At 37.0% G+C, this 15,550-nt stretch overlaps 1 protein-coding gene across 6 annotated transcripts in view; it reads left to right on the top strand.

Moving 5' to 3' along the window:
* Positions 1 to 15,550, top strand: part of MYO5A (myosin VA) — a 173,599-nt gene that overhangs the window by 84,010 nt on the left and 74,039 nt on the right. For all 6 annotated transcript variants that reach the window (XR_012507666.1, XM_074366143.1, XM_074366142.1 and 3 more), the window contains 5 exons: positions 2,627 to 2,892; positions 3,517 to 3,598; positions 7,461 to 7,601; positions 9,398 to 9,523; positions 10,976 to 11,059. Coding sequence is in view for 5 of the 6 variants with exons in the window: in XM_074366143.1 (XP_074222244.1) it covers positions 2,627 to 2,892; positions 3,517 to 3,598; positions 7,461 to 7,601; positions 9,398 to 9,523; positions 10,976 to 11,059 (699 nt within the window). In the remaining variant the exon portion in view is untranslated. The remainder of the gene's footprint in view (positions 1 to 2,626; positions 2,893 to 3,516; positions 3,599 to 7,460; positions 7,602 to 9,397; positions 9,524 to 10,975; positions 11,060 to 15,550) is intronic.

Below are 15,550 nucleotides of genomic sequence, written 5' to 3'. Positions count from 1 at the left end.
CTGAAGGACATACTACTATTCTAAAATGTCAAGCTCGCCAAAAAAAAAAAAAAAAAAAGTGGAGAGCTGTTCAAATTAAAGGAGATTAATGAAACAAGAAAACAAAATCTAATGTATAAACTTAGATTGGATCCTGGATCATAGAAATCTGTCCTCCCTCCTCCCCCCCACAGAGGACATTATTAGGTCAACTAGCAAAATTTGAATTAGATCTGCCAGTTTGATAATAGTGTTGTATCATTGCTAATTTCCTGATTTTATTCATTATACTATAGTTATATAAGATAATGTCTCTGGTTTTTAGGAAATGCACAGTGGAATATTTAGGACCAAAAGGGCATCATGTTTGCAGCGTGTTCTCAAACAGTTCTGAAAAAATATTATGTATGTGTATGTATGTGAAAGAGTGAGAGAGAAAGAGAATGAAACTAGCAAACTTTGTAAAATGTTAATATTTAGGGAATCTGGGTGAAGGGAATTCTTTATACTCTTTTTGCAACTTTTAATGTTGGTCTAAAATTAGTTCAAAATAAAAAATTTTTTAAAAATACAGTGAATCACCAGCCCCTCCTCCCTCCAAAAAAGAGAGAATTAAAGTGTTGGATAACAGAGCTTCTAGATTGGGATGGAGTGTTTCGAGTTAGTGTTATTTATTACACTAAGTTAACTAATGTAACTTAATATTTCTATTATAAAACAGAAACAGAAAGTAAACCTTTCAAATTAGTAGAGAGGAAATTGAACTGAAAAAAATAATCCAAATATAGCAAAAATGGGAGAGAAAAATTTAGAAAAGGTGGGAAAAATATAGCCACCAAATAAGGTAGAAATAAATAATTACAAATGGACCAATGTTTCGGTTGATATGGATTGTTAGATTGGATTTAGAATTCACATGTATACTGTTGAAAGAAGCATTGCTAAAACACAGAGGTACAGAAAGTTTGAAAATAAAAGGTTTAGAAAAGACACACTGTGGTACCTAGAAAAAAAAACTGGCAGAGCTATATTGATACCAGACAAGACAGACTTTGAGGCCAAAAGCAGCACTGGAGATGGAGCACTATGTATTGATAGAGATCTTATTCACCAGGAAGATGTAACATTTCTAAATTTACATGTGCTTAATAATGTAGCCTCAAAATATATAAAGCAGAAATCAACGGGAACCACAAGGAAAAAAAGACAAATCTAGCACAGTGGGATATTACTGATTTCTCTCAATTATTGATAGGTAAAGAAGTCCAAAAATCAATGAAGTTTTAGAAAATTTGAAGAAGAATTAGCAGTGTTGATCTAGTAGAACAATATGGTAACAGCATTCAAGTAGAATGTTTAGAAAGTGCTGATCCACTTCTAAATGATGTCAAAATATTCATATATAAATGAATGAAATAAGTTGCTTATTTAATGGAGTTCATCTATGTTGTTGGCAATGGTGCTGATTTGTATCTGAAGTGATTATTTTGGAGGAGAGGAGATGAAAGAAGAAAAGAACTGCTTCAGTGGGAAGGGTCAGGGGATGAAGGTGCCAGATTCTAATGATAATTCTGACATAAATTGATCGTGTGATTTTTGACAAGCTATTTATTCTCTTGGATCTTATTTCCTCATTTGTCAGTTAAAGATGACAGTGTTCACCCTGCCTATGCCCCAGGAATGTTATCAGATTCAGTTGAAACATGTGAGTGAAGATGTTGAAAAATATAATGCATTAAATGGATTGAATTAAACAAGTATTCATTGAATTCATACTCATGCAAAGCCTATGGAAGACATTGTAGGGGGATACAGTAATCCCTGCAGGTGATACAGGGAATGCTTAGATTAGAGATTCTAATCTAAGAAGTCACACAAATAACTATCAGGTTGTCTGTTTATAACCCTTCAGTGACCCTATGCCTGTGCCCAGCCCCCACTGCTCTCAGAGGAAAGACCAGCCATGGTGTAGCCTCTGGCTTCATCTCAGCTTCAGTACCTCACATTGGTGGCTCCCCCTGCCTCGCACCACAGGACTTTTATACCAGATGTCCCTTCAGCTTGGAAGACCCTTTCCTCCCCCTTTCACCAAGTTAACATCTTCTTTTCTTTCAGATCTCAGCTCCATTTCTCAAGGCAGCTGTCTCCTGCCTCCCTGAATAGGGCACACTCCTCTCACATGGAATCTTATTATAGTATCCTTTTCTTTTGTAGTAATTTTGCATTTTAGGGAGCAGTCATTTTGTTGATATCCATTTCCCTTAGTGACTAAGTTCTGGGAGGACCAGGACCGCATCTGTTTTTGTTTATTGACGTATAATAGGCACTCAGTAAGTATTTGTTGACAAGCTGACTCACTTTCTGACTGACTGAATGAATGTTCCTGAAGAAAGATCCAAACAAATACTGCAAAGAGACAAAGGAAGAGGTAATTTTTGAAATGAGCCATAGATGGGGTTGCATAATGCTGCCTAGATGCTGGTTTGATGGATGATTGTGATTGTTACTGATCAGCTTCAAGTGATCTTGGCGTTTGTTATAACAAAGAAATTGCTGGGTTTTAACTGTGACCTCTTTTTGGATATTTTTTAGTAAGTTCTGACTTAATTGATCTGGTCCTAGGAAATAACCCATTCTCTTTTGGCAGCCCAAGCATGAACCTCTCAGCACCTTCTGTGACCTCATGGGTGTGGACTGTGAGGAGATGTGTCACTGGCTCTGCCATCGGAAGCTGGCTACTGCCACGGAGACGTACATCAAGCCCATCTCCAAGCTGCAGGCCACGAACGCCCGCGATGCCTTGGCCAAGCACATCTATGCCAAGCTCTTTAACTGGATTGTAGATCATGTCAATCAGGCCCTCCACTCTGCTGTCAAACAGCACTCTTTTATTGGCGTGCTGGACATTTATGGGTAAGTATATTTGGCTTAGTGGTCTGCCAGAGAGCATTTCTCTCTAGAGATTATCTCTAAGTGGGTATTTGCTTTTTTTTCCTACTGGTGAGAAGAAGGGAAAATTAGAGAGAATTTCTAAAAATCTAATTTCATTTGCTAGTTTCTCTTCTCTGGGTGCCTTTCTTTAACAGTTAAAACCCTTCCTGTACCTTTGTGCTTTATGATGCCTAATTTTTCATTATCTGGTTTAGTTTTTCCAAAGAACCTATGAAATTTCTATTCCCAGTTCCCTTCTATGTGTATGTAGACACTTGAATCTGTAAATTGACAAGAGCAATGACTTCATCATAATTCTGATTGTTCCCCACGTGGGAATGAATTAGCCCTCAAATACATGCTGTTAAACACTTCTGCATGCTGCAGCCTTTAAAAAATTTCTCTGCCACTTGACTCATGCCTATCTGCTGGGCACGTATTTCCTGTCACTGACTTACAAACCCTTATTTTCACTGATGTAGAAAGAAAGTTTCACAATGTTGAGAAATTTCCCCCACTTTTTCTTTCTAATGTGCACATTTTGTATATTTTTAAAAGCTGTTTGTTCCTTATTCTCCCCTTCCCATATTATTTTTGGTTTGACAGATTTGAAACATTTGAGATAAACAGTTTTGAACAGTTTTGCATAAATTATGCAAATGAAAAACTCCAGCAACAATTCAATATGGTAAGAATTTTCTTGCTTGAATAATATTCTGCCAAAAATTATTCTCTTGAATTCCTAGTCTATGTTTAAAGGCTGGTTCCTAAAATGAAGTTGTGAATTACAATTATTATCTATGGTTTAAAATAGCTGAACTGCTGAGGAACTCATGATTAATAAGTAATGCAACCTTGAAAATGTTTATGGTCCAATGAGATTCAAGGCCATCCTTGGACTGCTGTCTGAGAATAGTGAAAATTTGGTTCAAATAAATTGAGAGAGAGAAGCAGAAAGTGTGTTAGGTAGTAACACAGAGCCTATGAAACTCAGCCCAGGGATATCCTTCAGTTGGTTGTTCCTGAGGCTAATTGTATGTAGAGTTATGACCACCTTAACTCTCACTTGCTGTATTAGCAAAATGTGAGAAAAAAAGGACATACTCTCTTTTCTACATGTATTTTACATATTCTATTTCACATATTCTTTTTTCAACAGTCTGAGACATTCACTGAGACAATGTCAATGGGACTATTTTTAGAGTGGCTTTTGTGGAGTAATAATATCAAATATCTTAGAGCATTATCCTGGTGTCAGAGGATTTGGAGATGCTTAAAAATGATTGTAACAGTGAACAGCATGGACCTGCAAGATGAATTGCTTGGGTTAGAATCCAACTCTGCATTGACTATCCAGGGGACCTTGGGCAAGTTAATTGACCTTGCTGGACCTTAGTCACCTCATCTATGTAATGGGGATAATAATAGTACCTGCTGCATGTAGTTATATGGATTAAGTGAGTTGGGATATGTAAAGTGCTCGCCACATGCCGGGCACAGTTCTAAGTGCAAGATTAAGGGTGGTTATTAGTGTTGATGAAAGAGGATATTAAAAATGAGTCACCCGTAAGAATTGGAAGATGGAAGAGAATAGAGCTGAAGGACAGGAAAGAACTCTTAATACCTTCATCTTACAAAGAGGGAGGTCAGATGGTATAGTCTACACTGATGAACAGAAAATAGAAGTTAAAGATGTTATTTTAAGTTACAAAGTTAATAAAAACCAAAAGAAGATCCAAAAATAGTAATAGTGGGAGCACAGAGGAAAAACATTAGAGATGGTATGTGTAAATTTAGCCTCATCTATCTTATCAAAAATCAATAGACAATGTTTCAAATGAATAAATAAAAAATAGCCAATAAGGTAAATATAAGAAGAAATAGTTAAGGTAGTTAAAAAATGGCCACTTCCAGGGAATGAGACTGGGGCTGGGGAGGGATCGGACAAAGAATTGTTCTTGTCATCATAAAACCTTTAAACTATTTGGTTTTCAAAACTATTGCATGTACTTTGATAAAAATTTGGGCCACCTTTATTTAGCAAGCTACTTATCACAGTGAAATAATGTTGAGGTGATCTTAAAACCTTAGGCTTATGACTGTTTCCACAAGAATATGACTGATAAATCTTGCATCTCTGCATAAGGAACATTAATAAAAACCTATCAGAGACTAAATTGAGCATTATATTTTCTCAAGGTTTTTTTGAGTTTCTTAATACCTTATTCAGTAGCACAGTCTTCTGTTCTTTCCTGGTGTATTTTGGCACAAGATGACTGGAAGTATAAGGGACCAACACCAGCCTCAATAGGGCCTGTCTAACTTGTCTATTTCTCAAGGACCTCATGTCTCTGCAATGTGTTTCTGACTTTCTTGTTTCTCTTTCCCTCTTTCTGTCTCTATCCATCTGTTTCTCCTTCTCTCTCTTCACTCTCTCTCTCTTTCACACACACACTCACACGCACACACCCATACTGCATCTTGGCTCCTCTCTGCGCAACTGCTCCACTCCCTCTTACTATCATATGGCATATTCTTTCTTTCTGTTCTGTATGTATTTTCTCAAAGTTTCTGCTTCCTCACTCACTTCAAACTTCCTGTGAACCCAGCAGTGGTCGGAATGCTCCCATCCTCTTAACTTGCTTAGCTCCCATTCATCTTGACTTTTCAGCATCAGCTTCTATTGTTAATTGCCTGTTTCTCAGTTCTTATACCTGAGAAAGAGAACGTGATTAACCCGGTTCATTTGTTCATCAGAGATCGCTGGCAGTTGACTAGCTGTGACTAGGAGTGTGGGGGATCACAATTAAGAATTTGGTTGTTTAGGGCTGCTCCCTCAGTAGAGGCTGTGGTTTCATGAGAAACCTGGTGATTGGCATGTTTAGTACTTGGAGTTGTTACCATATTGATCAAGGATCTCTTGCCATTTTGAACCTCATGCCCACATGTCTTTTTGACAATTGGGAATCAAAAATTTTTGAGGCCCCATGGATTTTTTCCAAACTAGACATAGAGACTTGTGTGAGAAACAAGCTCGAAAGTTTGGAGCAGTGTTTTTGTTGTCAATGTGGAGACTGCATATAAATTAATGAATTTTAAAAAGGGGTCATTATTTTGGAAAATATTGGTATCATCAGTCAGGGCATCCTGCTGACACATGGTGCCCTATTTGTCTTCTCATCACTCAGAAGAACAGAAGAAATTTGCTTTCTAATTAGCATGACATAAATATTCATACAGATACCCCCCTTTTTTTTTTTTTAAACCAAAGCTTTTTGCAGCTGGTTAGACTATAAACCCTGCAAATGAGCCAACAGCAGCATTATAATAAGTGTAGAATAAAGTGGAAAATTTCCAGGTGTGTGAGGAGAGTGAGTACCAGAAATCTTGGTGGCCCTAAGTTTCACGGAGTTTTGGGTCCTGGAAAATGTGTGTTGGCTGGTAATAGCCACAGAGGGCTAGTCTTCCTAGAAAAGTAGCAAGATGTGTGAGAGAACCAAGGGAGACAAAGGAGACAAGAAAGGAAAGCAGAAGCCCTCAGGAATGAGTAGAGATTATTAGCATCTTCAGAGACCACAGTTTGTGGGTTGGCTGCATTGGCTGGACGTCCTGAGCAGTGGTTGGATTGCCCTTCCCACCTGGACCAACTTAACCACCTTTCACTGCAGAACTCAGACCACAAGCCCTTCCTCAAGGAAGCCTTCTCTCACCACCCTGTATCCATACTGAATGAGGACTCTTGCTCTCATAGCTCACCACTGTTTTCTTCTGTAACATTATTACAGTTTATAATTATATTTCTTGTGATTGTTTGATTTCTGTCTGTTTCCCCTACTAGTCTTTAAACTCCATGAGGGCAGAGCCCATGTCTGATTTGTTAATGGTTTGCAGTGACTGGCATGTAGTAAACAGTCAACACATATTTTTGCTTAGTTGAGTGAATGGATAAGAAGCAGTGGCTGAAGCATTTAGCAGAATTAGCAATGGATTGGTAGTGGATGCAGCTGCTTGCAGAATTGGGTGTAGAATCCAGAAAAGTGAGCAGTAGATTCCCTGACTATAGATGATAATCAAGACAGACACAAAAGACTGACAGTTATCTAATTCTGAGACACATGGTTCAGTAGTCTGGGGGGTATCCTCTCTGCATAGCTGTTAAGGCCAGCTAAGGCATTTATGTGCGCATGTGGTTAGCAACAGGGTAATAATTTAAGAGGCCAAAAGGTATATAATGCAGTTTGGGATATACATATCAAAAAATCGAAAAGACTGCCACAATTATCAGCTATTTAAACATTCACATACCTAGATTTTCTTGTTTACCAAGAATCCTATATAGCTGAGGTTTTACTTGTGTGGTTTTTATTTGCTTTCTTATATTGTTCTTTGTGTATAAATCATGTTTCTCCCACGAGGTTGTTGCTAGAAGCCACAGACTATCTCAAATTATGTTGGTATTCTCTTAAGAGTCTTTTATAATGTTATTTCTTGACTAACATTATTTATGACAATGATCCAGTAATGTCAGTTTTTTTTCTTTTCCATTGCAGCATGTCTTCAAATTAGAACAAGAGGAATATATGAAGGAACAAATTCCATGGACACTCATAGATTTTTATGATAATCAGCCTTGCATTAATCTTATAGAATCTAAACTGGGCATTCTAGATTTGCTGGATGAGGAATGCAAGGCAAGTATGATTTTCTGATGTACTTAGTGTATCAAAATTTATATAGCGAGGTCAGAAGGTAAGTGAGTTTAAGCAGAGATTCATTAGTATCCCATGAGGTGCCATGGTGGCACCAAATGGGGGTCACCTTAACTTGCCTTCTGAAGTCTCACTAGACCCAAAGGGTTCTAAATATAATTGAAACTAGGAGAATCTCCCTTCTCTTTTCAGCTGATTCTAAGTTTTGTGAAAAATTGACATTAGATACAATTGCTATCAATTTTAGCCACTTTTGTGTACCTTTGGTACTTTTTGTTTGGTGGTATGATATAGTTAAAGAAGTGCAATAAATTGTACAAAAGACCTTTTGAATAATAGTTCTAAATATCCACAACTTTTAAATCAAATAGTTATTCTTTATTACTGATATATATGTTTGGGAGGAGTTTTAGCTTTAAGATGCAGCATGTGGGAAAAATATTGGATCCCCAACTATCCTACTGAGTGATCTTAGACAAACAACCTATCCCCTCTCTTAATTTCTCTTTAGTTTATATGCCGTAGCTTACTAACCATAGGTTGATCCTCCTAAGCATCCAGATTTCCTACAAAGTTAAGAATACAGAACTGAATGTTTTCACTTACATGTAGAATTTAAAAAAAAAAAAATGAATGAATATAACAAAACAAGACAGCCTCACAGATATAGAGATTACCATTGGGGATATGGTTGTGGGGAGGGGCAGGATAGGGAAAGGGGGATTAAGAGGAACAAACTACTAGGTATAAAATAAGTAAGAAACAAGGACATCTTGTACAGCACAGGGAATATAGCCAAGCTTTTATAATAACTTTACATGGAGCATAATTTATAAAAATATTGAATCATTATGTTGTACTGAAACTAAATACTATTGTACGTCAGCTATATTTCAATTAAAAAAAAGAATGCATGTAATGAAAAGGTGTTCAGCCTCCTTGAAATTAAATAAAATGCAAATCAAAACAAAAATGGGATGCTGCTTTTTATCTATCAGGGACTAAATTTGATAATATCTTTGATTTGATAATACTAAATGGATATTTATTACGTGTATACTCTTGATGAAGAGCATGAGGTTGTACAACACATTTTAGAGGAAATTTGACAATATTTATCAATATTTTAAATCCACATACCTTTTGACCCAGCAGTTCCATTATGAATATACTTGAAAAAGTATCCAAGATATATATGTAAAAGAAGTCATTGTGGCAGTTTTCATGAAGTTGACAAAAGAATCAGTAACCACCTAATGGCCATAAATACAAGAATGCTATTTATTATTAAGAAGAGAAAATGCTAAGAATTTATAGAATGATCCTATTTTGTCCGTGCCTTTAAAGACAGAAAGATAAAGAAGTTGGTGAAAATGGAGAGGAGACTGTTCTTTCTGAAGTATATAAAATAGTTCACTATGTGCAAATGTTACCTTTATTTAACAAATATTAAAAAATACTTGATAGTCATGATATTTCATCTTTCATTTGTGAGGCTTTTGTTGTTTTAAAAGCGTATCAAATATTTATTTGATGAACCCTGGTAAAGGCAGATTGAGTTGCCCAAAGATTGAGCTGAGTCGCCCATGGTAAGGTCTCAGTCATTGGTTTTCATCAGTCACTGCAGCCTCTAAGGGAGAATGTGGAAGGAACGAGTCCCTAAATTGAATGTAGAAGTTGTTAGGCAAAGTCAAAAACTGGTCTCTTGGCTGATGCGTTAGAAGAGTCTCATAACAATATTCACTTTGTTATCTTTCTTTTTTTTCCCCTGAATGTAGATGCCTAAAGGTACAGATGACACTTGGGCCCAAAAATTGTACAACACGCATTTGAATAAATGTGCGCTCTTTGAGAAGCCCCGTCTATCAAACAAAGCTTTCATCATCCAGCATTTTGCTGACAAAGTAAGGAAGCTTTATCATCTTTTTTCTTTTTGACTACTTAAGTTCAAACAGGAAAAAATCAATAGTCAAGAGATAGCATTTTTCTTTGCTGAGCTTGCAGTCTTCAGGGCTTTATAGAAGAAGTAAGCTTAAGTGTTGACTTGTTGGTTTTTTCTTCCTTTAACCTAAATGGGATTATATTATGAAATAAATATGGGTCTACAGTCTTCAATCTATAATTCTGAAATCCAAGAAACTCCAAAAACCATAAGTATTTTCATAATTCACTTAGTGGCTAAACCTGATTACTGACCTGAGGTTATTTATAGTCTGAGGTTATTTATAGTCTTTATTTATCTCAATTAGGCTAAATATTTACATATTTCAATGTAGAAATGTTAATATGTTTGATTACAGATTGCTGCTTCTCTGCTAAAAAATTCTGAGTTCTAAAGCATAGCTGGGGGAGGGTATAGCTCAGTGGTAGAGTGTGTGCTTAGCATGCTTGAGGTCCTGAGTTCAATCCCCAGTACCTCCATTAAAATGAATAAATAAATAAACCTAATTACCCCCCCAACCCCCAAAATAACAAAGCATAGCTGACCCCAAGGATTTCAGAATAGAGATTGCGGACTTGTGTCACCCTTTGTGATTGATTCAGTGGGTCCCTACTAACAAGGTATACAGACTTGCTGCTTCACAAGTCCTGCAGTTGACTCAGAAGTCCAGAGCCATGGCACTAGTTTATGTTTCAGTGAATATATATGTGGGGCAGCCTTTAGGGTAAGCTTCCTGTGGTGTCCTTTAGGAATTAGGGTTTTCTGAGTCTGTTCTACTCCTACTAAAGACCTTGGAATGGCTTTAGGGCCACCTAAGGGCTTTGTGGTATAGGCTGGGGACCTCTAGAGTGTTAGGTGATTGAAGTCACTGGAGTTTTGGAAGCAGGGAGAGTCCGTTCACGAGTAGACCCCCTTACCAAGTCATATGATATTTACCCAGCTCCACTCCATCCCTTGTCGCCTCTTCAACCTTCTGTCAGATAACCACTTGTTCCTTCTGATCCTCTCTCCCGCTGTAACCTCTTCTATCCCGAGAGGAGACTTACCCATGCCGGATGATGAGTTAGGTTAGGAGATTCAGTAGGTCAGCCTTGGAGGAGCTCTCTTTGGCCAGTGTGGAAGAAGAGAACAACTTCTTATGAGTCTGCTCACCCATGAACTAGAAGGACCTTCTAGCTCATGGTTAATCAGCACTACTGCTGTTCCCTAGGAAAAGCAACATTTAGAGTTTTAGTTTAGAGTTAACACACTTCTTACCAAGAGTAGTAGTAGTTTCTTAGAATAAAACTGATGATAACATTTTGCTGAGAGCCCACCATATAGCCTGAGCCCAATAAATATTTTTGATGTTGATGATAATAATATCTATTCAAAAGTCTTATTAGCTAAGGAGATTTTTTCCATGTGCTTTCAGGTGGAATACCAGTGTGAAGGCTTTCTGGAAAAGAATAAAGACACTGTTTTTGAAGAACAAATTAAAGTTCTGAAGTCAAGCAAGGTAACCATGTGTAGGCTTTCTCCCAACGAGATATAGTCATTAAAATATTAATTACTTAAACATTAGCTTTTTAACAATAATAATGATTTTTCTAACAAAATTAGCTTTACTGTCAGTTTTTAATTTATCAGATACATAACCTGACTTTTGTCAGTTCCTGCTTTAAATGCCCTACAAATGTTAACTCATCTAATCCTTATGATAAAGTGATAAGACCATTACTCCCATTTTACTGAAGAGGGAACGGAGGCACAGACTTCATAGCTAGTGAGTTTTCAAGCCAGATTAAAACACAGGTTGTTGAGCGAAGAGTCTGCACTTTTAACCACTATGCAATGTAGTCTTTCAGTTATGTATGAAATTATTTCCTCCATAGCAGTTCTAGATTCTCTTGTACCTTTGTGAGAGACTGTGAAAGAAAATGTGGGGGTTTTTTTTGTTTGTTGGTTTGGGTTTTTTTGCTGTTTAATTTGGAAGGAATGCATGAGAAACATGGCCTTAAGCACTCCATGCAGAGTGGAGATTGACCTCCAGATCATTGAGTGCAGTTTCATGTGTGGTCCAGAGCACTTCAAAATCATTTTTCATAGACATAGATTCCAGAATCACTGTTTTCTAGTGGGAAATGAACAGTCCAGATTGCAAAGAACTCTGACAGCGATCTGAGATTGATTATGAGGTTGATGCCAACCTCCACCCTTTGACTCTCATTAGGAAAGGATGGGGAGGGGAGTATGGCTCACTTTCATCCTATAGGAGCAAACCAGGAAGCCCGTTATTTAGTTTAACAAAGTAAATAGTCAAATATTCAGAGAAAAACTAAAAATAGTCATGTGAATTCTTCTGGATTACCGACCAGCACTTACTGTTTTTCTGATTTATTCTAAGAAAATCCTTTTAACGTCAATGGAATATTATATGAACACTTTGACCCTTCTTTTTGGAATAAAAACTTAATTATTTTGATACTAGAAAGTTCATGTAAAGATCAAATTCCACTTTTAACCCTTAGAAAATAATGAGTCTACAGTCTAAGTCTGTAGGAAAAAATCAATTTTTTCACTTATCCTCATAAGTGTTGGGCACTAATGCTGTACAGCCTATAAGAATGATGTATCCTAGAAAATTCTCTCACAGTGCCAATCCCTGAGTAATATTCAGTTAAAGATTATAAATTATTTTGATTTATCAATAGTGATGAAAACCATAGAATTCTAGTGCTACTACTCTGCCTAAACAATTTAGCATAAACAGAACATTCACGGGTTCTCATTCCCCAGGCATCCATAATCAGTTGTCTTTATTCTGACTTAATTTGTCTGATCGGCGGGTGGATCCTGAATTTTCAGAATGTAGCTGTGTATACTGAGTAATCAGTTGGAGTGGCTGCCAGTCTATGCAGCATTTTTGCAGTTGGGGGGGGGGGTGGTGTGTGATTTACATAGTTTAAAGGCCTCTTCTGCTGCCAGTCAGCAAACCCAGTCTGAGGGTATGAACTTTGTATTTTAATTTTTCTGCATTGGATAGGAAGCAAGTGTAACATACTGTTGATTTTTCTCTTGGAAGTATTTATTTTAGAAGATCAACATTTGTGTTAATGTGTTTTCAACAGAATTATTTTTGTGGTAATACATACAGTGTAGGGTTCTGTTTGTGTGTGTGTGTGTATGTGTTTTGTCTTTTTATTTTTTTCCTTTAGTTTTGCAGCCTCTAGCCAAATTTATAACTTGAAAAGGAATTAAAGTATAAAAAATTTAACAGAAGACACCTTAATTTATGTTTTTCCACCATAAAGAAATCTTCTGTTGCCACATCAAATATCAGGAAGCACATAAATGAATTGCAACTCGACTAAATACTACTAAATTACAACTCTACCAAATACCATTAAAATGAGTGGTAATCCCTACTTTCCATGTTGCTAGTTGATGAGGGAGGGGGCACAGTTCATCTTTGTGCCTTAGATCTCTCCTCTAACAAAGAGTCATGACAGTATCTGCTTTAAGGTGTTGTTACGAGGACTAAATAGGTTGATTTAAGCTCTTAGAACAGTGCTTTGTGTATAAAAAGCTCTTAGTGAATAACGTGGTTGTTACTGTTGCTGCTGAGATGATTTCCCACATCTTTAGGAAGGAGTTACTTGGATTCTCCTATTTTCTTTAACACTCCTTCCTAGACACATAAGGTCAGTCTTAAGCAATTCAGATCCCTGTTTTAGGAATAGACAAATCAAAGAAAAAAGATGGAATGTCCAGACGTTTCTACCCACTTACGTCTGTCTGTCTGTTTATCTGTCTCTCTTTAAATAAGTTGGCATCTTCCGTCAGTGGAGAATGGATAAATTCTTTAATAAATGTTTTAAGAAAATTGAGAATTTAGCAAGGTAAAGAGGTAAATGAGAGATAATCATAGGAGTTAGTTAATAACCATTTAATCAAATATTTAGATGCTATCATGTCATAAAGTGGTAAGAGCTATACAAAAAAAGTAAAACAGGGCACCAAGCTAGACAGTGAGTAAGCTTGGGCAGAGGTGAGCTGCTACACTGGCTGAGGTGGTCAGGAAAGGCCTCTCTGAGGATGTGACATTTGGGGTATCCCCTGGATGATGGGAGACAGCCATGTCAGTCGAAGAGCAAGTGAGAAGCACTGAGACTGCAGAAGCTGCTTGTGTCCAAGGTCCGTAAAGAAGGCCAGTGTGGCTGAAGTGTGGCAGGTGAGTAGGATGTTGGAAGATGGGTAGACAGGGGACACTTCTTGGAGGGAAGTGGGGTTAGCGGAATGGATTTTATTCCTGTTGTTGTAGAGAGTCTGGACAGCTTTCATGTGGGGAACATGCTGCTACGTGGAGATGTGTTGGGGGGTGTGGAGATGGGGCAGTAGTAATCTGGGGGAGAGGCGGTGGACTGAGGAACCGAGGTTGTAAAGCATTGGGGATGGCTCATGATTTGTAGTAGAGCTGACAGTTCTTGTTGATGGTTTGAGAATAGAGAGTGAGGAGAGGGGAGAAATTGAGGATGCCTTTGATGTTTTGGGTTTGAGATAATGGATGGATGATGGTGCCACTTACTGGGTGAAGATTTGTAAAAGTTCAGCCTTCAGGAGAAAGAATCGAGACTTCTGTCTTAGACATGTTTTACCTGAGGTGGCAGTCAGATAGTCAAGCGGACATATCACATGGGAACTTGGAACTAAAAGTCAGCAGGTCAGGGGGAAAGTCAGAGTAGGTGACATAAATTTGGTAGTCTTTAGGGCTAGATGGTATTTAAAACAATGGTCCTGGATGAGATCTCTTAGAACAAGTAGGTAAAAAATATTAGAGAGTAAGGCATTCCAAATTCTAGAGGCTGGCCTGAGGAAGAACCAGGAAAGAAGTCTGAGAAAAATGGCCCGTGAGGAAGCAGGAGAACTGCCTAAAGAAGAAATTGTAGAGCAGTTTCTAATACAACAATGTATAATGTACTTGTTGCGGGAGTGGGTATAGCTCAGCAGTAGGGCACTTGCTCAGCATGCATGAGGTCCTGTGTTCAAGCCACACCACTTCCATTAAAAATGAATTGAATCATTAATTAAAATGTAGTTTTTTAAAAATGAAAACTCAATGTAGAAAATTTTAAATTTATAATTTGTTTAAAGAGGAAGTCAGCCACACACACACACACACACACACACACAAACACACACGTCTATGTATTCTGAACTCTCAACACTGAGCAGTTTTCTGGTAAATACTGTAGATATTAAGTTAAATTGTAGCACCTTGTGGTGAATATGGTATTTCAGCCTGGCTTTAGTAACCATTTCACCCAGAAGAGACAAAAACAGTTTAGAAAGTCAGTGCTAATGTAGAGTTAGCAATTTATTTGAAAATGATAGAATGGTGTAGTTAAGATTCTAAAATATGTGGCCTGTTATTGAATAGCCTAACATTTTAACCCATGCAGAGTTTTCAAACCAAATCTATTAGGTACTCCAATTTTTCCCTTTATGTAATACAAGATAATGGTAAAACATTTTTTTCCTCATTATAGCCAGCCAAGCTATAATATTTATTTGGTAAAGCAAGGGATACATACATTTGTATATAGCAAGCAACCACTATCAGTATGTTATATATAACAATTTGTCATATACATCATGAATTATTTCTTAAATCACTCCTATAAGTGATATACACATTAATAGCAAATGAAACTGATTTTGTTTTTTTAATGAAACTATTCTCCTAAGAAAATTGTCTTTTCTGCAGATATTCTGAGATTATTAGACAAGTAATTGGTAATTGCAATTTTAATTTGACTTCTAAGAAGGATATATTTTGTTTATGTGGAATGTGGCCCTGTTGTAAAGATAATGTATTTATTATCAAGATGTTCCTGTTGATTTGTCTGAAGTCTCTTTTGTTCTGTAAAATTTCTTCCAACCATATTGACAAATACCATCCACCTATTTATTAACTACCAGATCTTTTAATAGTCTTTTATTTTGCTAA

This window comes from Camelus bactrianus, chromosome 6 (genome assembly GCF_048773025.1).
Source record: "Camelus bactrianus isolate YW-2024 breed Bactrian camel chromosome 6, ASM4877302v1, whole genome shotgun sequence".
NCBI lineage: Eukaryota > Metazoa > Chordata > Mammalia > Artiodactyla > Camelidae > Camelus > Camelus bactrianus.
The sequence above is the reverse complement of the archived record's forward strand: the minus strand, read 5'-3'. Positions and strand labels throughout refer to the sequence as shown.